A 26,553-nucleotide genomic window follows, 5' to 3' on the forward strand; every position below is an offset into this window, starting at 1 on the left:
AGGGAGGGATAGCCGAACCTGGTGGATGGTACTCCACTACCACACAGCAGAGGTCGAGGTCAAGTTCACGGGGCCAAATCCTGACATCAGAACCCACGCTCTGTTGCCATCCTGCCTTCTGCTTTGCTCAATGTACGCAGTTCAGCCTCATCCCACGTCCAATGGCATGAATTTCAGCCACGGAGAAGCAGCACCTGTGGTGTGCGTGGGGACGTTGATGTTGGGTTTCTGCTTCCCTTAGTGAAGTAGCTGTGAAGGGCTGTACTCGACACCCGGGAAGCGGGTGTGGGAAAAGAATTCGTTGAGGTGAGCCGGCAGAGAACCAAACGGCGGAGCAGCTCCTGAACGCCCAGCTCAAATCCCACTTCTCTTCGATGACTGGAGGATGAGCTACTTCTCAAGACAACGTGCGGTTCAGGAGGAACGAGATGGGAAGGAAACGGGTCTTGGTCGAGGGCTGCGTGGTTCTGCTCACAGATACTCGACGTGCAGAAGTACCAGCACAAAGCCCACCCTCAGTGACGGGTTGTTGGTTGGGTAGATGAAGAAAGAATGTGTTCCATCTTTACAACCTGCAACCTGACGTGATAGCTGTTGTTAACCCCATTTTACAGAAGAGGAAGCTGAGGCTTGGAGAAACGCGCATAGTCTCATGATAACAGCAGCCCCCATTTCGGTCACCCCTTGCGGTGTGCCATCATGCTAAATGCGTGACAGGCGTGCTCTTCCTCGATGCCCACAGCCCCTCAGGAGGGGGATGCTGTTGTCCCTTCACTGGTTTGTCATTCGGGCACAATAATAAAACTGCTTCCAGGGTAAGAGAAACCATGTGAAGTACAAAGCACGGCGGCTGGCGAGAAGGATCCCAGTAAATATTAACCATTTTCCCTCTTGATTATCATGCTGTCACACTATACATTGAGTTGTCCAAACTCCAACCTCAGCTCAGAGTTCGTGCTCATGAGGACTGCACCGACCTGCCCTGGGTCCCTCATCTTGCTCCTGATTGCCTCACAGCACGGGGGCCGCCCACCTGACACGGGGGCCGGGCTTGATGCACGCTAACGGTGGCTGTCCTCAGCTTCACCTGACCCCGTTCACCCCACATGCTTCCTTTCCGCTCGATTTTATAGCTTTTAAAGGTCAAATCTGGCTGATTGTAGCTATTGCCCCAAGGCCAAGGTCTCTGACAGCAGACATTTTCAGCGGGAGATGGGATCAGATGGTGGGGAGCAGGGAGGGGAAGGGCAGACGGGGGCGATGGAGTCTGTGATTGTATTTGTACTTGTTCTGGGTCCATCTGTTCGAAGATATTTTTTGTGCTGCTTTTGCTATTATTTTTTTTTTGTCTTTTTATTATTCAAATTGCAACCCTGTTAGGATGGATCCATTGGGTAAGTAGCACATCCCACACACTGGGATTTCCCAGCTGGGTTTTAGAAACTTCTCAGCTTCTTAAAACCATCGACCGGCCCAGGGTGTCTTCGGTACCTCGCTCTGCATGGCAGCGTGCGTACAAGCATGGATCCTAGCTGGGGGCTCGGTGAGGCGGGGTGGTCTCAAGGGGTGCCAGGCACAGCCAGCCCTAAAAACCAACCTCTTTCCCCCAGAACGGCTGAGGCGTCCCGGAAGAAGAAAGAAAACCGAAGGAAATGGAAACGCTATCTCCTGATAGGCCTGGCAACTGTCGGGGGCGGGACCGTGATCGGTAAGGCCAGCCCAGGCTGGGCGGGGGCCACCTGGGGCCGGGGTGGTGCAGAGCAAGGGACGATGCCAGGTTCGAAGCTCGAGAGGACAGTGTAAGGGGGTCAGCTGGGAGGAGGCCCCCAGCGCGCACCAGGTGCTCGGTCAGCAGGAAGAGCATTCATTCGCCTTCTTAGAAGCATCCATGGAAGGCAGTGGGTGGCCAGTGGAGGAAGAACTGGGTAGGCCGCATCTTCCTGCCTTTACCTACCATGGGCTGTTTTCCTTGCAGGCGTGACTGGGGGTCTAGCTGCCCCTCTCGTGGCCGCTGGGGCTGCCACGATCATTGGCAGTGCTGGGGCAGCGGCTCTGGGCTCGGTGGCCGGCATCGCTGTCATGACCTCGCTGTTCGGGGCGGCTGGAGCTGGCCTGACAGGTAAGGTTCCAAAGGAGTGGTGGCCCCTGGGGGATGTTCAGCCAGGGAGGCCTGGCTCTTACAGGACAGACCTGGATTCTCACCCGGGATGGCTCCGCAGGGGACAGAGGAGGACATGGCTTCTTCTCACGCTGGGTCCCAGCCCTGCGGGAACTCGCGACAGGCTTCCTGCATTTACCAGTATCACCGGGGGAGGGGGTTCTAAATCATATGTGTCAGCAGCCCCCTAGTCACACAGAGATCCCTGTTCCACTCCCCGGGGGGAGGGGGGGTCCATCCCTCCCCACATGGAGAATCATGGTCAGTTTGATCCACTTTTTTGAGAGGAGTGTGTTACACCCGTGATGTTCGTGGGAAGAAAAGATCTAGAACCAGTGGGGTCAGGATGGAGCAGTGAGTTCCAGCCCCAGCTCTGCCGTTGGGAGCCGGCCGGCCTTCGGGAGCCTGTTAGCCTTGGCTGTAATCGGGGACAATAATGGCAGCTACCCTTTAATGACTTAAGAAATGAGACATTTGTCCAGGGAGAGGGCACTCAGTGTGAGCGTGCAAGCACAGAGAGCCACTCTGACTAACGTTCCTGGGGTCCCCAGTCATCTCCACCCTCATTTTTGTATCTGGGTCTTTAGGGTACAAGATGAAGAAGCGTGTCGGGGCCATTGAAGAGTTCACATTTCTGCCTCTAACAGAAGGCAGGCAGCTGCATATCACCATCGCCATCACAGGATGGCTGGCATCCGGCAAATACCGTGAGGACCAGGGGCAGAACAGAGAAGGGCGGGGGGATGGGGGAGGTGTCAACTGAGCTGGGACAGCTGCTGTGGGCCAAACCCTGGCCTAGGCTCTTGCCCATGTATACCGCTGGAGGGGTGGGGGAGGAGCCCCATTTTGCAGAGGAGGAAACTGAGGCTCAAGAAGGTGAGGTGGCTTCATCCCATACCCATCCACCCGTCCACTCTTCATCTATCCATCAGCCTGTGCACGCATCCATCCATCCATCCATCCATCATCCACACACCCACCCATCCGCCAACCATCCATCCACCTACCCATCCCCCTGTCTACCAGTCCACCCACCCACCCACCCATCCATCCACCCATCCATCACCGTACACCCACTCACCTATCCACTCCTTCAGCTATTCACCCACTCATCCACATATCCATCCATTGGTGCATCCATCCATCCATTGCCTATCTATCCATCCAACTGTCTATTCATTTGTCCAACCATCCGCCCACCCATTCATTCATCGATGCCTGCATCCATCTATCCACCTAGCCACTCAACCATCCATCCATTCGCCCATTCATTCACCCACCCATTCACCTATTAATTCATCCATTGAGCAGCACTTACAGAGTATTGTACACAGCACATGCCAGACATTGAGCCAGACCCTAGGAAATCAGTGGTGAGCAGCCCCGCCATGGCCTTGGCTCCCATGGAACATGTGATCCAAGGGAGAAAACAGATGACTGAGCAATAATTACAGGGAAGGTTTATGGATGGCACAGTACAGGAAACAACAGAGTGTTTCTGGAAAATGAGGGGAAGGTTCCTGGAAAAAGTGACATTTAGGCTAAAGACTGGGAGTTAACTGGGTAAAGAAGGAGCAAGAAGTATAAACCAAGCAAAGGAGCAGCATGTACCAAGGCCCAGGGGTGCAAAGGAAGCGCAGGATGACTGGAACAGGGAGCTAGAAGGCAGGGGTATTGACAGGGTCAGATCATGCTGGAGCATGTGAGGTGAGGCAAGGAGTTTGAATTTATCCTCAGAGCAAGTAGGAGAGAGCAAAGGATTTTAAGCACGTGACCTAAAGTTGGAAGGCCTTGAAGTAGGTGAGAGATCAGTACATCTTGACGGTGTGACCTCAAGCAAATTACTTAGCCTCTCTGTGCCTCAGCTGCTTCGTTTGTAAAATAGAAAAATTATTCCTGCCTTTCGAGATACTTGCAAAGTTTAAGTTAAACAAGCTAACACATGGAAGGCACCTGGTTTCTCATTGACATTCCACAAACATTTGTCCCCTTTGCTGCTCTAATTTGCACATGCGTTTCGGGGAGATTCTAACCAGGGTGGCATCAAGGACTAACACTGTGATCCACCCACTGCCTGGCTCACTGTTGCAAGTGCCCAGTGTGAGGCTCAGCAAACAGTTCATCACCGAGAGAGAGAGGGAGAGAGAGAGCAGGGTGGGTCGGGGAACCCAGAGCATCCCAACCAGACACGTGCTGGCAGCCTCCCGAGTTCCCAGATCTCTCTCCTGAGTTTCCAGATCTCTGGGATCTGAGGGTAGAAGCCACAGCTCTTCTAAATAAGACAGAAGAAAGCAAGTGAGAAAATGTCCAGGCTCTGTGTAGAGGCATCCATCCACCTTAATCTGGTCAAGTGCCAGAGCCTTATTGGTGTGGGATGGCCAGGCCCCATCCCCGCACAGTGGGCCTCCAGTGTTGACTGAGCACCTAGTCCGTGCCTACCCCGAGTCAGGCATTTTACCCACAAAGTGGGAACTTGATATGCCTTACCCCCACGGGATCCTCACGTCCACCCCCTGAGGTGGGGGCTGGTCCTGTCCTGATCTGGCAGAAGAGGAAGCCCAGAGGGGTCGCATTGAGGTTCAGGAGAGTGGCAGATGCAGGATTCGAACCCTTGTCTCCCGACCCAAAGTTCATGGGTGTCTCTGTTCACTCCTTTCCGTGATACCACGCTGCAGGCCGGACCGAGACGGGAGGGAAGGAGTAAGAAAGAGCAGGCATCTAAGTTAAGGAATTTGTGATTCTGCCCAATCTGGAAACAAATTCCTTCTCTTTGTTTTACCCTCACCCTCTCTGTTGGCCCCAGGTCAAAAGCCAAATTCAGTGTGATTTGCTCTGTTGGCCCCAGGTCGAAGGCCAATTCACTGTAGCAGGAAGAAACCCTCTTCAGTGTTCTCCTCCACCAGCCTGGTGCAGCGTGCTCTCCAGACGGGGCGGGTCAAAGAAACAAGCAAACTAGATGAAGTTCAGGAGGGAGAAGAGGGTAGCTTTTCCCGTCTCTGCTGGGAGAGAAGCCTGTGTGTGATAGGGATAGTTGATTCTCTGCAGCCCAGCCCTTGGTTAAGGATTATGCACACTAGTGACAACAGTTTTGCAGCTACCCGGGTACTAGTGAGAGCATCTCGGGGGGCCTTGCTCACTGAGTCCCTCGTTCCAGGCCAGGGAGGTGGGCATCATTGTCACCCCCGTTTTATAGATAAGGAAACTGAGGTGCACAAGGGCTGCTCAGGGTCACCTGGCTAGCCAGGGACTGGGGCAGACTTATCACTGTTCTGTCTGGCTCCATAGCGCATGTTTGGGGCCTCAGGGCGATACAACGCTTTAGTGTTTATATAAGGCAGTGTGTGCGACCTCTCACGTGATCCCCACGACTCTCAGGAGTCAGATGTTATCATTCCATTCTTACAGATGTAGGACCCCAGGGGGCATGCCTGGCTGTGTGAGCCAAGCAACCAGGAAGCTGCCGAGCCGGGACACAGCCCTCCTCACCCTTACCCTCCCCCAACCCCAGCCCCTGCTCTCTACCCTGAGCTGTCGCGGAGCCGTGACAGGGTCCCTGCAGAGGGGGGAGCAGCCTCAGGGTGGTGCTTGCGTTGGCCTGGCACCCTCCGGTAGGGATGAGGTCTTTGAGTCAGGCAGGGAGCTGACTCCCTTGTCCTTCTTGCCGAACAGAGTGACTGTGTGATGTGTGCACCTCCCTGTCCCTGCCAACTGAGGCCTAGATGGCTCAGTTTCCTCAGCTACGAAGCAGGGCCAGTGGTGGCACCCTATTTCAGAGGCCGTGGAAGATGCAGGTTTTTTCCGGGGTGGGGGGTGGGCAGAGTGTACGTGAGAAATTGGGGAGCAATGGGGCTGGGAAGGAGGCAGGAACCAGCTCACTGAGGGCCTCAGTGTCATGCCGGAGAGGTGACACTATTCTCACTCAGGGCAGAGGGAGGGGACAGAGCAGGGGAGAGAGGGAGGCAGACGGTCAGCGTTGGACTTGTGTCTGATGTTGGTCACTGTGGTGGTGCTGTCTTCATCCCCCATTTCTAGTCCCTAAGTGAGAACACTGAAGCTCAGAAACACCGGGTGACCCAGTGAGACTGTGGCAGAGCTGGGCTCAGGTACCTCTGCCCCAAACTTCCAGATCGTCTCCCAGCCCGAGCTTGTAGAATGGCTTCCCGCTGATTCCCAGAGCCAGCTGCTTGGCGCAGTGCGCATTCCTATCATCCATCCTCAGCAGCTGATGCCAGAATGACCGCAGGGTGAGCGAGAGTAGCACTTCACACATAGAGAAGTTCCAACACTTCACTCCTACGACTACACCGTAAAGGGAGCTAAATATTCATCTCCCCACTGCGCAGATAAGCACAGTAAGGCTGCGGGTGGGATAGTGGTGTGCCCAGGGTCACTCCGCTACTATTGAATGCAGAGTTGGGACTCGAACCCCAGCCTGCTGACTCCCAGGGTGGTGCCGTGCTTCGCTGACAGCTGCCGCTCATCAGCAGGGGTGGTCCTCTGTCTGCCCACAAGGACACGTGGTCCCCGTCACAGACAGGAGAGACCCCCACCTACCTGTGTTCTCCCCTAGGCACCTTCAGCGCCCCATGGATGGCCTTAGCCCGCAGCAGTGAGCAGTACTGCCTGGCCTGGGAGGCCAAGTACCTGATGGAGCTTGGCAATGCCCTGGAGACCATCCTCAGTGGTCTGGCCAACATGGTGGCCCAGGAGGCCCTGAAGTACACGGTGTTGTCCGGTAAGCCCCCCGACCCCACACCCTGCCCCACCACCAGCAGCATGCCCACTGCTACCATATCTTTGCACACCCGAGGCTCCCAGGGAGCCAGGCACTGTGCTGGGCTTTAGGAACACAGAGAAGTGAAGGCTGCATTCCTGTCCATGAAGTTTATGGTCTTTGCAGGGAGGGGACAGGTAAGCAACCAACCACATTGTCACACAGCTTATCCATTAGCTATTGCTGCATAACAAGCAACCCCAAAACCCAGTAGCTTAAAACAGCAGTCATTTCTCATTAACAGCAGAGAAGTCACGGGGCTTCATTTGACTGATCTTAGCTGGGCCTGCTCATGCATCTGTGGATCAGCCGACTGTCCAGTGATCTAGGCTGGCCTTGTCTGGGGCAACGAGAGCAACTTGGCTCTGCTCCATTTGTCTGTCACCCTCCCCCTGGGATCAGCAGGCTAGCCCACACCAGCTGTGGAAGTGCACAAGAGGCTGGCCCCCATGCACAAAACCATTTCAAGCCTCACATCGACTCATATCTCATTGGCCAAAACAAGTCCCATGGCTGAGCCTAGTGTGGATGGCAGGGCAGGGCTGGGCACCGCCGAGTAGAGCACAAAGTGGGAGGGCACAGGGTGGAGTGACAAATCAAGGCCATCTTTGGAATCCCAGCCATGACAGATACTTGAACAGAAGGAATCTGGTCCATGAATCAAAAATGCATGAGCTGCAATTTTCTTCATTGCTGTTTAGCAATTTGGCGGCCCTTGGAAAACACACGGGTTCCAAGTTCAAGACTCTGCATGCGTTCACTTGGGCATTGATTAGCCAGCCCATCACTTCCCTAGAAGGGCCTCCCCGCACTGCTTTCCTCACTGATACCCCACCTCTGCAGGCATCGTGGCTGCCCTGACCTGGCCAGCCTCACTGCTCACTGTTGCCAACGTCATCGACAATCCCTGGGGTGTGTGTCTCCATCGGTCGGCGGAGGTCGGCAAGCACCTGGCCCACATCCTGCTCTCCCGGCAGCAGGTACCTGGGACTGGCTGTGGGGCGCGGGGCGGGGGCAAGAAGGGAAGTGAGTGAGCTGACCTGTGCACAGACGTCAGCCCTAGAGACAAGCCCACATGGAGACAGTCTAGTGGCTTTGGGGGGGGCTGAACGGTCTTCACTGCTCCATCTTTCAAGTCACAAAAGTATCCCAGGATGGACCAGTGAGAAGAGAATTTGCGATTGTGCATTTCTAGCAGGTAATTAGGTAAGCACTGAGTAACAGATATCTGCGGGGTTGGACAGGGCCAGGAGCTCCTTCCTGCAAGCATAGAGCTACCATCTGAGCGGATCTTCAGTGGTCCAAATACCACATACGATGGTCAGGAAGATAAATGATCATCAGACTTTTAAAATTTGGGGGCACCTGGATGGCTCAGTCGGTTAAGCGTCTGGCTCTCGGCTTCAGCTCAGGTCACGATCTCAGGGTCCTGGGATTGAGCCCCGCATCGGGGTCTTCGCTCACTGGGGAATCTGCTTGAGGATTCTCTCTCCCTCTCCCTCTGCCCCTCCCCCTTCATGCATTTTCTCTCTCTCTCTCTCTGTCTCTCAAATAAATAAATAAATCTTTATTAAAAAAAAAAAAACTTTAGGGCACCTGGGTGGCTCAGTCGTTAAGTGTCTGCCTCCAGCTCAGGTCATGATCCCGGGGTCCTGGGATCGAGTCCCACATCTGACTCCGCGGGAAGCCTGCTTCTCCCTCTCCCACTCCCCCTGCTTGTGTTCCCCCTCTCGCTGTGTCTCTCTCTGTCAAATCAATAAATAAAATCTTTAAAAAAAAAAACTTTAAAAATTTGAATCCAGTACTTACCAGGGAAATGAAACTGCCCCCTTCAAAATAAACTTGAACAAGTGGAGACAAAAGTTTGGGGAAAAGTTTCAGAGGTGACTGTATAGTTAGGATTCGTTTGAGCTGCAAGTGAGAGAAAACCCCAAATCACCGTGGTTTACACAAAGCAGAAGTCTGTTTCTCGAGGAGAAGCCGAGGAAGGCAGTCTTGCACAAGAGTGCTTGCCATGAAGAGGTCCAGGTGCCTTCTGGCTTGTTGCTCTGTTGTCCGTGGCCTTGCCCTCATGGTCCCAGATGTCGGCATCAGCTCCAGCCAGCAGGAGAAAGGAAGGGCTGAAGATGAAAGAGCAAAGGCCTTGTAGCATTTCCACCAACGTCTCATTGGCCAGACCCTGGTCCTAGGACCATCCCTACTGGCGCAGAAGCTGGGGAAGGTCGTCTTTCTTCTGCATGTCAGTGAACCCAGCTGAAGTTCAGCTATGGGAAAAGGGGAGGAGGGACATTGAGGGACAACCAGCAGTTTCTGCCACAATGGGTAAACTGCTTGAGAAACAACACCCCTCCCCCCACCGATTTCTGTGTCTTTCTTTGCCAGAAGAAAGAGAGAAGTCCTGTGCCAGGTTTGGCTGTAAGGCAAAGACCAGAGTGGTATTGGCTTAAAGAAGGCGGGAGTTTACCCTCTCCCTTGGAACAGCCTGGATGTCAGCATCCGGGGCAATGCCATGTGTCTTTGTTTCCTCTTGCTGTAACATGGGACCATAGGCTTAAAACAACACAGATTTATTATCTTACAGCTCTGAGGTCAGAAATCTACCATGGGTCTGCAGGGCTGCATCCCTTACAGAGGCTCCCAGGAGCATCCACGACCCCACCTTTTCTGGCTGCCAAAGGCTACCTACTTTCTACAAAGGCTCCAGTAACTCCCTTCCTCCAGCTTCCGAGCTAGCAGTGTGGCATCTGTACATCTTTCTCTCCGTCCCTTGCTCCTGCCAGCACGTCACCCATCTTCCTCTGACCCTCCTGCCTCCCTCTCTGTCACATAAGGTGGCACTCACGGGGCCCCAGGGTTTGGATGGGACCATCCTCAGGGGGCCATTACTCTACCTCCCATGTGGGAGGCTTTGCAGTAAGTACCAGGAGCCCAGACTCTGTCGACGTCATGGTCACGCGTCCTGAGCGTTCGGTCTCTCTTTTGGTCCGAGACACATCTGCTGGCACGACCCCCCATCCAAACAGAGGCAGGACAGCGGAGTGGGGGGCATGGAAATCACACCGTTCTTTGCTTCTCATGCCTTGGCCCTCCCGAGCTGCAAGGGAGTCGGAGTGACTTTGTCTCCGGCCGGAGAGCTGTGGGCCAGCCAAACTCAGGAGTTCTGTTAGCAGGGACCAAGGGGGGTGAGTGGGAGTTGGGGGATGACGAGCAGCTGCTGCACACGGTTCCTGCAGGACTGCGCTACTATTGGATCAAGGGTTTCCTGTCGTCGTAGATGGGGGTGAGGGGAGGGAGGGTCAATACGCACGTATTGGCACAAAAACAAGGAAAAGGAAGAGACTGGCGGGACCAGACCCGACCTTTGGAGCTCCTCTGCTCCTGCCCTCTCCTTCCATGGAGAGCTGGTACCCAGATAACCCCCGTAACGCTTCCTCTTAGGAGTTGCCTTTTCTACAAGTTCTTTAGTCAGAAAATCCTTCTCCGTGTCTAACTTACTACCTTCTCTTATTTAAAGCCAATATTTCAGTCCCACCTTCCTCTCTAGAAACAGAATAGTTCTCCCCCCAGGTGCCTCTGCCTCGATGCCCATCATCACACCCTGGGGTACCTTCTGACTCCTCTCCCCGGCACCCCACTTCACTGTAGTCGTCTGCCACCCAACAGATGCATCCTGTCCCCTGGGCAAGAAGAGACAGTGGCCGGGTAAGGGTTCGAGATGAAAGGGAATCAATCAGCCAGAGGCTGCCCGTCGGCCCTGGAGAAAGCAATTCCAGCAGCAGGTGGATTCCTGCATGAATGAGGGTCCTGCCTGTCCTGATTAAGACATCGGAGCTCTGGGACCAACCAGGGGTAGCAGATGCATGATTCGTTAAACGTGAAGCAAGCGCTAAGGAGTGTGCAAGGGCCATCCTCATCAGGGCCGATGCTGAACTGGCAAGTGTACCAACCTCCAGACTGTGTCCTGTCTCCTGCAGGGCCGGAGACCTGTCACCTTGATTGGCTTCAGCCTAGGAGCCAGGGTCATCTACTTCTGTCTGCAAGAGATGGCTCAGGAGAAAGGTGAGTCTGGCTTATTGTCACAGATGAAAACCCTTCCCAAGTTCATTCCCCAGGCAGAGGGTTCTGGGCCAGGGATCATGAGCCTTGTGAATGTGTTCCCAGTTCTTGGTGATAGTAGTTAGAAGTTAAAAATAGTTTGAAAATAGGCAAAATGGTTAAGTCGTTTGGAAAATGGTTTTATTTTTTCTGTACGTTAATTTGAGTGGATGCGAAACAGTCCTGTAATAATGACGTTGGCCTTGGTGTTCTCATGTGCATGTAGTGTTCTTGAGCGGGAGGGAAGGGAATCGGATGAGAAGTCTGAAATTCAGGTGTCAGCAAGGTCACGTTCCCTCTGAAGTTCCTAGGGGACGATCCTTTGTCTCTTCCAGCCTCTGGGGGTGGCCGGCAGTCCCCGGCCCCCCTTGGCTTGTAGATGCATCCCTCCATTCTCTGCCTCTGTCCTCACGTCATCTCTCCGTCCTGTCTTCTCTTCTAAGGACAGTGTCATTGGATTTAGCCCCCCCGCCCCCGCAAAGCCAGCATGATCTCATCTCAGGATGCTTAACTTTGTTACAGTTGCGTAATTCAATTACATCTGAAGATACCTCTTCCTAAGAAGTTCTCATCCACAGGTTCCGGGTGGACATACCTTATGGGGGAACCACCATTCAAGCCAACTAGGGACACCTCAGGATGTGTGTCTTGCCGTCCAATGACACGCTCTGAGTGTTGGGGCAGTGGAAAGCTTGAGTGCCTTTGCTCAGACCTTGGGTGGGAGAGGTCCCCAGGATGGCATGCCGGTTTGGGACAGATCCGTCAGCGGGGGACAGCTAGCGGAGGGAGGTGCAGAACTTGGGGCCCTGGGAGTGGCGCACGGTCTGCGGGACCCAGACTCACCCCTCTCCTGGGGGAGCACAGCAGCAGCAGACCCCTGAGGCAAGAGAAGGAGCTGACTCAGTGACCCCCGCCCCCCGGCCTGGGAGCAGAGGGTGGGCAGCAGAGAGAGCTGGAGTTGGCCCAGCGGTCTCACTGGGGATTTCCTGGAATGCCTCTCTGGGCCTTGGCTTCCCCACTTACAGAACGGAGTTATAATACCCAGCCTGTGTGCTTGTTTTGAGGTGTCCTACATATAGTATTTCTGCACCTTCTAACCAGATTCAGCTCTGGGATGTTTGTTGGCAGCTTATGCTCTCAGAGCTGCTGCCTGCTTGAGGCTAGCCCTGTAGATGGCCCCTGGCCACTCCTCGATCAGCCTGAGTGTGTGACCCGATTGCTGACCCACTGCCGGCAAGTAAGAAGGAGTGGGAATGTTCGCCGTTGGCTGGACCTGAGGGAGCCAGGCGGGGCTGACTGGTGTTATCTTCGGCGTTGGCATCCCCGGAGGGTGTGCGAGAGACCCTGGACCTTAGGGGCCTGACTTATTCCTGTTCTTTTTCTTTTGCTAAAATGTCTCCCCACCTTGGACTGAGAACCAGAGCTGTTTTCCTGGTTTCGTGGGCAACGTGTGCCGTCCTTGGCATTTACCATGGAAGGGCCAAACCCCTGTGGGTGAGCCCTGCAGAAGGCCCTGTCATCTTCTCTCTGTCATTTTGGAGAACTGCCCCACCCCACCCTACTCCCTCGTAGCCTTCAACAGCCCCCTTGTCACCCGGTTTTGTCTGCATCACTAAGCATTGGAGAGATACCTCTGTCCTATTTCCAGTAGCTTTGGGTAATCCGGGACCACTATGCAGAAGGGCCTGGGGAGCCAGCTTGGAGCTGTGTTCACCAGGGAAATCCAGGCTGGGGTCAGAGGTCAGGCAAAAAGCAGCCCAGAAGCAGGGCTGAACCTGGGGCTCTGGTGCAGGTGAGTTTCCACTTCCACCATAGGGAACACCGTACTTTCTGCCTAAGTTCTTCCCCTAACTAGACATCACCAGAGCAGAGCAAGTTAAAAGACATCCCTTACCTGCCTTTCCCACTCTACCTGGTACAAATAATCCACCTGGGACCCTCTAGCCGGCTGGGAGGAACCGCCTCCCACTATGTCTCCCTGCCCTCAGCTGTTTATCCCCTGCAGTAAAGGGCTTTGTCGGACCACAGCGGCACCGTTGACTCCCCCTGCATAACACCATGTTCTGTGCTCCTGCAACTTTGTACAGATGATAACTGGACTGTCAGAATCTCTCAGGAAAATTAGGGGGATGGCATTTCTCATGCAGGACACAGGACCTTTGTTAAAAATGTGTGGGTTAGAGGCAGGATGGTTTATCAGTCAGCTTTGGCTAAGGTGATGCTGCATAACAAGCTATCCCCCCCCCCCGCCAAACTCAGAGGGTAACAACACCAAATAGTTCCATGCTCAGGATCTGCTGTGGTTTGGTGGCTCTAGAACAGGCTCTGTTTCTGGCCACGGGTTGGACAGGCTTGGCCCCAGGCTGTGGGCTGGGCTCACATCTGCCCCATTTGCGTTTGTCTCCGTGAGCTTGAAGGAGCAGCGGCCCCCCAGGGCATGTTCCTCTCAGGGTAGATCACAGAGTGCCAGAGCCAAGGCAAACCACACGCACACATTTTAGACCTCTGCTCATGCCGTCTTTACTAACATTCTGTATCAGCTGTTTATTGCTGCAAACAACCTCTCCAAACTTAGTGGGCTTAAAACAGCAATGACTGGGCATTTCTCACAGTTCTGTGGGTTGACTAGGAAGTTCCTCTCCTCCTCGCGCCTGGGCTCGCTCGTGGGCTCGCTCGTGGGCTCGCGGTCAGAGCTGGAGTGCTTGGAACATGCCAGCCGGGCTCCCTCCCTGACTGGCCACTGGCTGGTGGTCACCTGGCATGCCTCAGTCCTTTCTGGTGGACCACGCATCCTCCAGCAGGCTCGGCTGACATCCTGACATGGTTCTCTCTGGGCAGCGTTTCAAGAGGGCAGGAGTGAATGCCTCAAGACCTCTTAAGGCCAGGTTCCAGAACGTATCACTTCCGCCACATGCTGTTGGTCAAAACAAGTCACAAATAGATCAGATTCAAGGGGGCAGAGGGAAAATGCCTTCTCCGGAATGGGAGGAGTAGCAAAAAGTTTTTGGCAATTTTTAATCTTCTGCACATTCTGTTGGCCTAAGCAAGTGATGGCCAAGCCCCGGGTGGTCAGGGTGGGGCAGCGCGCTCCGCCCACAGTGGTGGGGAGGGGAGCAAATCTTCACCAAAGGGCAATCCAGACTCTGTGCCAGGATAAAGGAAAGCCTGGATTTGCAGTCCGCAGAGACCTGGATCTGAGTCCTGCCTCTGCTCAGCTGGGTCACCGGGGCTGGGGAAGGACAAAGCCTCCCTGGACATCCATATGTCTGTTTGCAACCAGAGGCTAATGTCACATGTGGGCAGCGGCAAAGGCCAGAGGGCATGGAGGTCAGGCACCTGGCCCCATGCTGGGTCCTGGTGAACACGTCCTCTAGCACCTCACTTAGGCCCTCCCTTCTCTGAATCTGCTCATCCCTGCGGGGGGCATGGAAGAATTGTTACTCTCTGTGCTGACATCATCTTGCTCTTCCCTAGCCGTCTCTTCCTCAATCCAAGCAGCAGACCACCAGCCAGGCTCCTCATTACCTGGAGTGACATGGTCTTCTAGTAGGACCCATTCTCAGTTCAGAAGAGAAGGGCATGTCTGTGGCTCCAACTAGCATAAATTACACATTAACGTCAGATCACTACTCTAAGCCAAGTCTTCAATTTCCCTGCTGAACAAATTGAATTAATTAGCATTGACCATTTGGCTGTGACAGTCAGAAGTGAGATCACCCATCAGCTGAATGTGAGGCTGGGAACTGCCGGGAGGGAGGCAGGTGGCCTCTCAGTGGCAGGGCAGGTTGGCAAGACGTTGAGGTGTTCCTACAGCTCAGCATTTTGGGGGATGGTTCCCAAGGCAACTTCCTTCCTGCCTCTTTCCTGGTCACTGCTCCCTCCCCTGGGTCTTCATGGCCCACCCATAAGAATTGGGGCTTCGGTATTAGGCAGACCCGGATTTGGGTCCCAGCTTCGCTGCTGACCAGCTGCAGGACCTTGGACAAGTCACTTAACCTCTCTGAACCTCGGCTTGCTCATCTAAATATGGGGCTTGGTACCCATACCTCGAAGGCTGGCCGGGAGACAACGAGATGATGAATGTGAAGTAGCTGCCCTGATGTGGGGACACTCGGTGAGTGTTTCTGCTTCTAAACTCTGATCTGGAAACCTATTCTGCACAGGGAGCTTTGGTGAGTATGGTGTAAAGGACCTTGTCATCTGTGTCCGTTTCCTGGCTCCCAGGTGAGACCAGGAACTCCAGGTGGGCAGGGTCTGTCTGGGCCCCACCTTCTCCCCCTGCACCTGGCATATGTTGGGTGCTCAGGAAGATGGAGGAACTTGACTTGGGGCAAGGGACTCAAGCACACGCTGATGGGCTCTTGCACCAGGTGCAGACTCACTGTGCGCCAGCCACGTACAAAGCACTTACGTGCAGGATCTCGTTCGATCTCATAGCGACCCTGGGAGGTAGCCATTCTCCATGCTTTGAGAACAAGATAACACAGGCCTCCAGGGTAAGCCATGCAAATCCCAAGTGCCAGAGCCAGGCTTCAACCCCAGGGCACCTGGCTCTAGAAGCCTCACTCTCAACCCCTGGCTAAACTTTGTGGAACACCTTGACCTTGAACAGCGGGTAGGGGTCATCCAGTGGGGCTAGAGGAAGGGCATTCCGGAGAGTCAGGCCGGCACAGCGAAGGAGGGGTCTCTTGGTGTTTCTGTAGCTGTGAAAGGGGACCGCGATGGTACGGCAGGAGATGTTTAGGACAGGAGCCTGGCATAAGTCCTCAATGCCAGGTTAGGCAGCTGGAATGACTTGTTAGGTGCTCAGCCTCTAAATCATGGAGGAAATGAGTAGCTGAGTGGGTCCTGTGAAGGGAGTCCGCGTAGGGCAGCCTCTCGTTCATCCACGGGCCTGTGTGCGCACTCGCACAGTCTGACGCTCTTCCCCCCTGTGATCTCACACAGTCCTCCCCAGCAGCCCCATCAGGTTGATGCTGGTGTCGTGCCCATTGTACAGATGAGCAAACTGAAATACGGACGTAGGTAACTTGCCCAAATCACACGGCTAGCGGGTGGCAGAGCAGGCCGTCTGGCTAGAGGCTGTGTGATCTCCACCCCAACGCCCGACCATCTCTCCAAGCCACAGTTCCGTTCTTGCCCGAGCAGCTTTCCCGGCACCGGCGTCACTGCTGAGAACCGCCTGTTTACTCGTCAGTCCTGCCGGCCCACTAACTGTAACCTAGGAGTGCGCAGCAGGACTACCTGGGCCATTCTTTTCCCAAAACATATATGCTGGGGCCCTCCGCAGAAGGGGTCAGTCACCCCCTATCATGGAAGGAGCTCCCCCGGGCAGCAGTGGTGTGTAGCCCTGGCCAGGAACCACAGCACCGACGGGGGCAGGAGGTGCTGCTTCTCTTTCTCATCCCTGCATCCCGAGCCTGTCACCTGCCCACGTCTGGCACTTACTAGGTACTCAGTGGACCCGTGATGAGTGAACCAAGTGGAGGAATGAGGCCCACCGCGGGTCGGGTGCAGGAGTCTGCATGTCAGCCTCCCCACTCTCGAAGCTCCTTGTAGGGAAGAACCATGTCCTGCTCAGTTTTGTGCCAAGCACAGATGCTCGTAAGTTTTTACAGGAAAAACAGAGGCCTTTTTATGTTGGTAGTATAGCTCGTCTGCATTTATAGAGAAAACCTCTGCATGTTATTTTTATTTATTTATTTTAAAGATTTTATTTATTTGAGACAGAGCATGAAAGAGAGAACATGAGCAGGGGAGGGGGGAGTAGGGGCAGAGGGAGAGGGAGAAGCAGACTCCTTCCTGAGCAGGGAGCCCGACACAGGGCTCGATCCCAGGACCCTGGGATCATGACCTGAACCGAAGGCAGATGCTTAACCGACTGAGCCCCCCAGGCGCCCCTGAACAAGTCTTTATTCTTGATCGTTCTGAGAGGGCTCTGGTAACTCTCTGCCGTGACCTTGGTCATAGACGCTCCAGGGGGTCTGTCCCTTAGTTAGCCCTGGCTTATTCCCAGCATAGCGGCAGCTGTGTGCACCTCAGTGGGCAATGTGGCCTGTGGCCTGGCAGTCTAGGACAGATGGCTTCTCCCAGGCCCGGGGTGTGCAGGCCACTCTTGGTTAATCTGCTTCATGCCCTTGGCCTTCTCAGCACCTCCACATGGAGGGGCCATCTCTCCAAAGCTGGGCCACAGAGCTCTTCATAACCACCCCCTCCCCCATTTCCTTTTCTCTTTCTGGAGAGTAAGTGAGGGAACTCCTGACAGCTCCCAGAAATGGGAGGCTGAAAACAAAACACACCAACCTGCAAAGGGGAGCTGAAGGGTCCTGAATCCAGAGAACATGACTCCCTGACAGCCCTGGGGGGAGGGTAGGCCGAAGGAGCGGACGGGGACTCTAGCAGCACCTTGCGGGCCACGCTTCTTTAACCCACACCAGAAAGTGAAACAAATAGAAACACAGACACACACGTGCTCACACAAATATACACCTGCTCAACACACATGCATGTTTACACATATGCCCTCCAGGGAGGCCCTCAAAGCCCGGCTGTGCAGCCCTCGTACCAGCTATCCGGCAAGCCCCTGGCCTCCAGGGCTCCACAGCCTACCCTCCGGTCCCCCATTCAGCAGACCGGGCCTGGCAGGGAGGAGGGGAGCAAGATGCAGGGCTGGGTGGTCACACTGTGACGGGCCACTTCCCCACTGAGAAGCTGCCAGCTTAAGAACCGTGTGCCTGTGGGCTCTGCAGTTAGAGTGTCTGTTGGGAGTCCCAGACCCGGCACTCTGCAAGTCACTTGACTTGTCTCCACTGCACTGATTTCTATGAAACACAGGGGAAAATGATAGTATATCTGGGGCGCCTGGGGCGCACTGTCAGCTAAATGTCCAACTCTTGATTTTGGCTCAGGTCCTGATCTCGGGGTCGTGAGATTGGGCCCCGGGTCAGGCTCTGCACTCACTGGGGAGTCTGATGGAGATTCTCCCTCTCTCTGCCCTCCTTGCCCATGCACGCACACTCTCTCTCTCACATAAATAAATCTTTAAAAAAGATTTTCTTGGGGCGCCTGGGTGGTTCAGGCGTTAAGCGTCTGCCTTCGGTTCAGGTCATGATCCCAGGGTCCTGAGATCAAGTCCCACATCGGGCTCCCTGCTCCGCGGGAAGCCTACTCCCTCTCCCACTCCATCTGCTTGTGTTCCCTCTCTCGCTCTCGCTCTCTGTCAAACAAATACATAAAATCTTTTTTTAAAAAAGTGTTTCTTGCAAAAAGGTGTAAACTAGTCAGACTTTGGAAGGCCAGGTTTACCAGATAGCTCACACACATACGCGCGTGGCAGGCTCTTAAAGGGAAAACATATACTCATGAGTCCCAAGGTTACCCGTGTTCATCAGGTTGTACTTGGTAGAAAAGCAGCCGTGTTCTCAGGAGGCTGTGGAAGTCACATGGGGTGTCTGTATCTTCGGACATCGGCGCCCCGGCTGCTGGGGACAGAGCTGTTCTCATGGAGGAGTCAGCAGCTGGTGGGAGGTGCTTGTTCCTTTGCAAACTAGACCTGGCGAGGTAACCTTGTTTCTGCTCTCTCTCAGAGGATACAGCGCGGGCTTGCTTCTGTTTGGGGTGTTGGCCGCGACAGGGCGGGATGCCGTGCTTAGGCCTAATGGCAAAGTGTTACTAACTGATACTCGAGACATCCTCACAAGGTGGGTATTCTTTGTCCCGTTTTATAGAATGGTGGCGAAGGAGGGAGAGACCCAGAGAGCCGAAGGGATTTGCCCACAGGCAGAGCCGGGAGGTGATAGAGCTGGGATTCCTGCCCAGTACCCAAGCCCTAAGTGGGGGCCACCCTGTTTGGGCGGCCTACTGGTCTCCCTCCCCGACCAGAGGGTGGTCAGCCTCACAGAAGACCTGCCTGTTGGCTTCAGTCTTCCCCAGGACTCGGCCCCTAGGAGGTGCCCAGTACGTGTTAGTAGTTGATTTACGGAGGCCCATGAATGCAGCCAGGAAGTTCACCGTGAGCACTGCCTGCAGAGGACAATGCACAGACCCCCACGACCTGGGCCAGCCTCCCGGTGACCCAGGGCACCTGGGCCCCTCCACTTCCAGACTGCCCAGCAGGCGTGATCCGTCAGCACGCACACACCCTGTGCAATGATCCTGCCCACTCCGAACTGAGACAAAATGTGCACCTGCCACCAAATGTTTGTGCCTTTGGGCAGGAAATGCATGCAGCCAGAATTCCCAGAGATGAACAGTCCCCTTCCGATGGCCCATCTGCCAGCCAACGGGATGAATGTGCTTTGGGAGTGACGGACCCTCCAACCAAGGGTATTTCTGGCTCTGGCAGGTGGCAGGGGTAAGGGAGCAGCACCGGGTGCCAAGAAGAGCCACCGTCCAAGCACTCGCTGAGAGGGTCTGGGCCCCAGATCGTAATGGATTGTTCATTTTTCTATGTGTTTGCTTTAAAAGGTTTCAAAAATTAAGTAGTTGGAAAGTAAGCCCAATTCAGACTGACTCATGGTAGCAGGCTGAGCCAGGAAATGGCCACGTGAACCAAAAAATCAGTCCTGTTTCAGTTTATTGATGCATTTATTCTCCTCTTCGTTCCAAAAGGATTTGAGGGGAATTAATTAGAGGCATTACACATTGTCTCTGCCTAGTAGCCCTGTCCACGTAGTCAGCGAGACATCTGAGATGCGCCAGCCCTCCTGTCGGCAAATTCATTCCTCAAATAATAGGCTGCTGGGCCTGCTGCACTCTGGGCCCTGGAGTGAGTTCATTAAGTGGGACCTGGCCCCCCCATCCCTGCTCCATCTGTAAGCTGGTGCCACCTGATCGGTTTTCCTGTATCTTCAAGATGCAAGGGATCGTGGCAGCCAAGGCAGATGACATCAAGAAGGAGCACTGGACCTAGATTCTAGAAACCCGAGTTCAAATTCAGGCTCTGCTACTCTGTTACTCTCTGGGTGCTCTGAAGGCAAGTCACTCCACCTCTGAGCTTCAGGCTGATTGGTAAAATAGGGACACTGATGCCTCTCAGGCTGGTTCTGGGATTTAGTAACTTCTGTTTATTGAACACTTAACCACGTACCAGGCACAGCGCTAAGCACTTTGCATAACATACAAACAGCTCTAAGATGTAGGTATTGATATTCCTGTTTTGCCTGTGAAGAGGTTGAAGGCAGGGACTCTGCCATTTCCTTCTCCCCTGTGTCACCAGCCCCTGGAACAGAACCTGGAACAGGGCAGAGGTGCGATCGTGTACAAATGGCAGACCCAGGGTTCAACTCTAGCCGCTCCACTAGCCTTTCCATGTAGTGGATGTGACAACACAGTGCTTGCCACGCAGTGGACCCTCAGTAAACAAGAACTCCTTTCTCCCGTCTCCATTAGCTTATCCAGGCGGATGTCTCCGGGCTGTAATGCACACCGCTTCTGAGCTTGCCATAAGACAGGAACATCTTTAGATGGCAGCTCGCAGGGGAGGAATGATTCAGCAGAACATGAGATCCATTTGCTGTTTCCATCTAAACTAACAGGGTCTTTCTGCCGGGCTTGGCCACAGATTAGGCCGCTGACTCCCTTGGAAAGGCACTTGCATCCTCTTGGAGATAAAGACACCGTTGATTTTGGCACTTGCCACCTGCTGAAATGCATTTATTCACACGGGGAACCTGGGTTGTCACGGTTGTATGAGGAAGGCAAGGCTTGGAGGGCTTGTCTCGCCTGGCCTCTGGGGCTTGACCTCTCTGCTCCACCATCAACCCACAGGGCAGAGCCACCAGCCCCCAGTGCCTACAGATGAGTCCACTTACCGTTTGGGGGTCCTCCAGAAATCAGCCTATCTCCCTGGCCTGTCTCTCCTACCACCCCGTATGGGCATTTGTAGACGTGCTTCCTCCTCCTAACTGTAACGTAGGAGAGTTAACTCTACGAGAAGTTATAGAAGGATCTGCCAATAACTACCCAGAAGGCCACAGTTCTCTGTGCCACAGGGTTAAAATCATGCGCTCAGGGTCGGAGAGCCCTGGGTTCAAATCCTGACTCCACTGCTAACCCTGTGACCCAGTGCAGGTTACATATGTTCTTCAAGCCTTCCTCATGAGTGAGGTGGAACTAATGACACCCACCTCGTGGGGAGATACAGTGAAGATAAAGAAAACGGCACATAGTGGGCACCTTGCACCAGCCTGACACGTAGGAAATGCTTGATCACTGGCTATGATACGGTAGGTGGTTTGAGTGTTGAAAGCATTAGAACATTGGAAGGGCCACTCAACACTCAGTCTGATCACAGTTTGGTGATCCAAGGGCATTTCACAACATCCTTGGGGTCGGTCAGCAAGGGCCTCAGTGCATTCTCCCATCCCATGAACACCAGGAAGTACAGACTTCTACATGCAGGTTCCAAGGGACTGTTCAGAATCCTCTGGTTCAGACCTCCACGCATATAGGATCCCCTTGGCCTCATCCGTCAGAGGTGTCTACCAGCCTCTGCTTAATTGCTTCTGGTGACGGGAAGCTTACTACTCTGCCCCAGGGTGGTTAGGAATTTAGGAACGGGTCAGTTTCATCTGAGCATCAATGGCCTGTGGCCTGGGGGATGTCAGGTTCTGTCCAGGGCATCTGCTAAGGCTGCTCATGTTCAGATGTTGTCCAGGGGGGCTGCTGGCATGGCGACAGAGCCCCAAGCCCTACATGGGTGGCCCACACGTCCCCAGGTCTGCTCCTGGGATTTTCAGAAACATGATTCTGTCTCTTTTGCACCCAGAGCTAATCAGAGTCCCATCAAGCAAACTCACAAGACACAGTGCTGGGAACTGAATGCTGATTCATTAGGTCACCAATAATTGTCACCCTCCGATGACAGCAGATGGAGCAGATGTCCATGCTCACTGCCCAAGCTCCTAGGGAAACAGATTATCTGCCAGAATTTCCGTGGTGAACACAGAGCTAGGAAGGGGATGGTCTCTAGGAGTGTTCCTTTTCCTGGCCATGGTCAGCCCAGGTGACCACCCCCCAGTCTCCCAGTCTCGTGGACAGATCCCACCTCTCATGGCCATTCGCAGTTTCCTTCCCTCCCTGGGACTCCCCTCACTCAGAATCTTGTGTAAGTCAGCCCTCTGTGTGAGTCCCGGTTGATAAGCGTGGAAGGATCCAGACGCTGTGTAGAGAAGGTGCACTGCCATGGGGGTTGGGTGGATTCCAACCAGGGAAGAAAACACCGCAAGCCCCATTGATTTACATATTACTTAACCATCTCAGTTCACAGCATTCTATAATGGAAACTGTTGGGGTTTTTCCTTGTAGCTAAGATGCCCGCGATCATCCAGCCTGCTGAGCCCGTTTTTGTCAAACTGCCGTCTTGTAAAACATGGCCTGGCCTGTTTTGCAACAGAAGATAAAAAGTTCCCACCTGTGGGTCAGTGTGTCCCCCATACTTGGCGTTTTAACGACAGGGTCTGAGATTTGGGGCTCCTGCCCCTGCCACCCCAGCATGGGATGTCCCCATGTGAACTCTGAGCTTTCAGGTCTCTAGAATGTTCTTCATTATTGTTTATTTCTTCCATCTTTTGTTCACTCATTTTCTCAAACGTCCATTTATTAATTTTTGCAAAGCCCCATCTCCTTCCTCAAAGGACTCGCAGGACTTCTCAGGGAATACAGCCTGAAATGCAACAGCTTATGGATAAATGTAGACATGAGGAGCAGAAGGAACACTTGTGTGAGTAGAGGCCTGAGCCAGTTGGGAAGCTCAGATGCAGAAGGGCAGGGCCTGGAGCAGAAGGAGCTCGGACCCCGCAGCCAGGCCTGGATCCGAATTCCAGCTCTGCCGCTCACTAGCCCCGCAGACAGGTGCATGCACTTAGTCCCTGTGCCTCAGTCTCCTCGCCTGTGAAATGGGTCTAGTAGTACTTTCTTCAGAGGCTGAGCAAGGGGGATAATATATGTAAGCACTCAGCAGAATGGCTGGCAAGTAGCATTCAGCAGCCACTAGGTTTGTCACTGTTCCTGTTATTATATGTTGTCCTGTGATTACCCAGTTGCGATAACTGAGCTGTGAATTTTGCTATTAGCTTCCTAGCAAGCAAAGTCGTGGAAAGCCACGACTGCAGATTTCTCACTTCCGGGAGGGAGCGTGGAGATGCCAGCTCCATGGGTAGCGAGACGCTCTGTTTCCCCCTGACCTATTCTGTCCGAGAGCACACCCTTGCCTTTTAGGAGCTGAGTGCTCAGGTTCAGAGCCTCAAACATCTCTGCCTTCGGTTAGCTAGAAAGGTCTCTACTGGAAGTTACAAACCTGGAACCGCGAGGACAATGTCGTGGTTGGGAATGATCTCCCCAGGGTGCCTCCTAGTTATCAGGAAGGTTGGCGCAGGGGCTTCTTTGGAAACTCAGACGGGAGGTGATGATCTCTTGAGCTGTCATGAGCAGCCGGGTATTGGGGAGACTGCTAATCAGGTGACAAGTCCCCGGTTGCATTTCCATTTGGGTGAGTTTACATTTTGTCATTTAGCGGTTGCTGGAAATCGCAGGGACCGTGGTTGAGCCTGGATCACAGGCTCAGACAACAGTGGAAAGCATGGTTTTTAGTTCACCCTGCCACACTCTCCTGAAGTTTGAGAGAGAACAACTGCTCATCTCCAAAACAAGAAACCATCTTTCCAAGGTGGAGAGTGGGGAAGGGAGCTGATATTCGTGGAGCACCAGCTATGTGCCGGGCGGGAAGAGGACCCATCTTGATCTTGGAAGGTGTGGGCATTATTACAACTGGAAGCAGGTGTTACATTTTCCATTTTCACCGATGGGAAGCCAGAAGCCCAGAGAGGTTAAGCGACTTGTCCAAGGACACACAGCTAGTAATCTGGGATTACACACAGCACATGTGGGATGCTAACGCGGGTGCGTCTGACTCCAAACCATCTCCTGTGAACCCTTCTCTTATGCTGCATCTCATGATAAGCTTGCTGCCCTCAAGTTGCCTATAATCTAGTTAGAATAGATACCAGCCTTAGAACATAAATAACAGTAGCAAATGCTGCATTGCATGGGCCTCGACATGAAGCAGCTCAAAGGAGAGAGAGCCTTTCCTTCCAGAAGGCAGGGATGGCTTCAGGGAGGTGGTGGCAAGCCTGGAAGAAAAGGTGAGCCTTGACAAGCTGGGAGGAAGACAGGATGCCTCTGAGCCCAGGACTGGCAATAGCAAAGATCCAGAGGGAGGAAGGTGAACAGTCTGGGGAGGGCAGGCAACAGGAGCCCAGGTTTCTCTGGGAAGTTGGGAAAAGTAAGGTTGGAGAGGTGAGCAGGGTCCAGAACTCGGGGGCCTGATCTGTCGAATGGAACGCAGAGACCTGGATGCCGGTGCTGCCTCGAGTCTTTGATATCAGCACCTCTTTCCCTTGCTGTGTTTGTTTATCCACCGGTCAGCAGAGACCTGCTGAGAGGACCTACCGTGCGTCAGGACCTGCGCAGGGCTCAGGGGACAGAGGTCAGCCAGGCTCCCTGGGGAGGACTCGGAAGGGATGGGACCTCCCTGCCAACCACATTCCCTCCCCGTCCTTCGGCATCCCCACCTGCGGCTGCACCTGCCCACCCATCTGCATGTCCTGGGGGCCTCTCTTCTCACTCTGCTTCCCCAGGGCTGGGGCTGGGTGAGCCGCACCGCACGAAAAAACCAGCTGACCGAGTGCCCTTCCCACGTGGTGTCATCAGCTGTCACAGCCAGCCTGGGAGGGAGGGCCGTGCTATCCGGTGCTCAAGAGAATAGGCTCAGAGAGCCCGGGGAACTTGTCCACAGTCACACAGATGTAAGTGAAGACTCCCACAGCAGGCCTCTCTCTACCGCCCACAGGGACCCGCGCTCGACTGGTCCCTTTCATGTTTAAAGATTGAAAGAGAGCATGAATGGGGAAAGGGGCAGAGGGAGAGAATCCTCAAGCAGACGCCCCACTGAGCGTGGAACCTAGGTCGGGACTCGATCTCACGACCCTGAGATCATGACCAGAGCTGAAACCAAGAGTTGGACGCTTAACTGACTGCGCCCCCCAGGAGCACCCCGCCCTTTAATTTTTTAGCTGAGCGTTTACCCAACCTGCCCCGACTGCACAGCTGGTAAAGGCAGAACCAGGGCCAGACCCCTCTTCTTATGGCTCCTCTCAGGGGTCCCTGGGGTACAGGTGCTCTGCAGTGTGGTCAGCCCACCCCCTGGCAGAGCGCCCTCACCCTCTCTAACCTGAATGGCATTCCAGGAAGCCCCTAGCGTAGTGCCAGGCCCTGGAGACCGCTGGTGGTCGCCACAGCACCACCTTGTGGTGGGAAAGGGCTCCTCCAAGCCCAGCGCAGGCTGGTTTTCAGCAAGTGGTAGCTGGGGAGGGTCTACAGACTGCCCTTATTGAGGGCTTGTGCGGAGCCGAGAAGCTGCTCCTGCTTCCTGAGAAATTCCCATGCCACCCAGTTACAGCCTTCTTGTTTGCATTTATTAGGCACCAAAGATACAGAGAGGGGAAGGGACTGATATTTATCGAATCCCCGCTATAACAGGTGTTTCCAGACCTCATCCCCTGGAACCTTCCCGGCAGCCCCGCAAGTTAGGGATTCTTGGGCCATTTCCAGATGAGGACACAGAGAGGTGCCCTCTGGTCCTGACTCCCCAGCTAGGCAGCGCAGGGCCAGCCTCAGACCCCTGCTTACACATTCTCCAAGCAAAAGCTCTGCCCATCCAAGCACAACTGCCCAAAGTGTGCTGCCATTTCAGTGACCTCATGTTTTTGCAGATGAAAATCAGGAGGAAATGGTCTGATAAAGAATTTCTTATAAGAAAATACAAAGAAAAATTGGATCTTTTGTGAAAATGACCGAAACTCTATAAAAGCTGTGTGGCGCATTTTAAAAAATGAAAGGAATTCAGGTGGGGTTATTTTTGAGAATTCCACAGCATCCCAGAGGACACCAGCAGGCCCCTGACGGGTGAGAGACCCAAGTGGAGAAAGTCATTGCCAGAGAGATGGAAGAGCAAAGGCTAAGTTCATGATGTGTCACCGGTGACCTGGGCTTAGGCCCAGAGGTCCATGAATGCACACTCATGCTCACAGGGACATTCAGAGATGCTGGCTGCTGCTGGATCTTGGCCGTTCCACAATCTGGGGCTCTGCCGTTTGGCGGGGCCGCTCATGCAAAGAGATGGCGGAGTTTGTCCTACAGACTTACTACCACCAGCAGGTTGATCCATGCTCTCTGCCCTGACTGTCCCTCGCCAGCAATCACTGCACCATCCATTTCGAGTGGAATAAAGAGTTGTAAAGCAGCACTCCCCAAATTAAAGGAAATCATTCAGAGATGAGAAACAAGGAGGAAGCAGAAAATGAGAGCCGTAAGCACATTCCCTGGCTGGAGGGAGGAAAAAAAATATATCTCTTGGGGGAATTCAGAGACACAGGACCATGCCTCACTTGGATTTAGGGTTAAGATGTTTATCACCTACAGGCTCCAGGAATCCCCCAAGTCAAACAACTGACACCAGACTACTCGG

At 54.0% G+C, this 26,553-nt stretch overlaps 1 protein-coding gene across 6 annotated transcripts in view; it reads left to right on the forward strand.

Annotated features, from left to right (window-relative positions):
- TMCO4 (transmembrane and coiled-coil domains 4) overlaps nt 1–26,553 on the forward strand; it is an 87,927-nt gene that overhangs the window by 38,432 nt on the left and 22,942 nt on the right. For all 6 annotated transcript variants that reach the window (XR_012381355.1, XM_025856941.2, XM_073903260.1 and 3 more), the window contains 6 exons: nt 1,611–1,708; nt 1,976–2,119; nt 2,746–2,865; nt 6,729–6,893; nt 7,776–7,912; nt 10,907–10,991. Coding sequence is in view for 5 of the 6 variants with exons in the window: in XM_025856941.2 (XP_025712726.1) it covers nt 1,611–1,708; nt 1,976–2,119; nt 2,746–2,865; nt 6,729–6,893; nt 7,776–7,912; nt 10,907–10,991 (749 nt within the window). In the remaining variant the exon portion in view is untranslated. The remainder of the gene's footprint in view (nt 1–1,610; nt 1,709–1,975; nt 2,120–2,745; nt 2,866–6,728; nt 6,894–7,775; nt 7,913–10,906; nt 10,992–26,553) is intronic.

The sequence above is a fragment of the Callorhinus ursinus genome, unplaced genomic scaffold, assembly GCF_003265705.2.
Source record: "Callorhinus ursinus isolate GAN/ISIS: 27379988/994484 unplaced genomic scaffold, GSC_fseal_2.0 scaffold18, whole genome shotgun sequence".
NCBI lineage: Eukaryota > Metazoa > Chordata > Mammalia > Carnivora > Otariidae > Callorhinus > Callorhinus ursinus.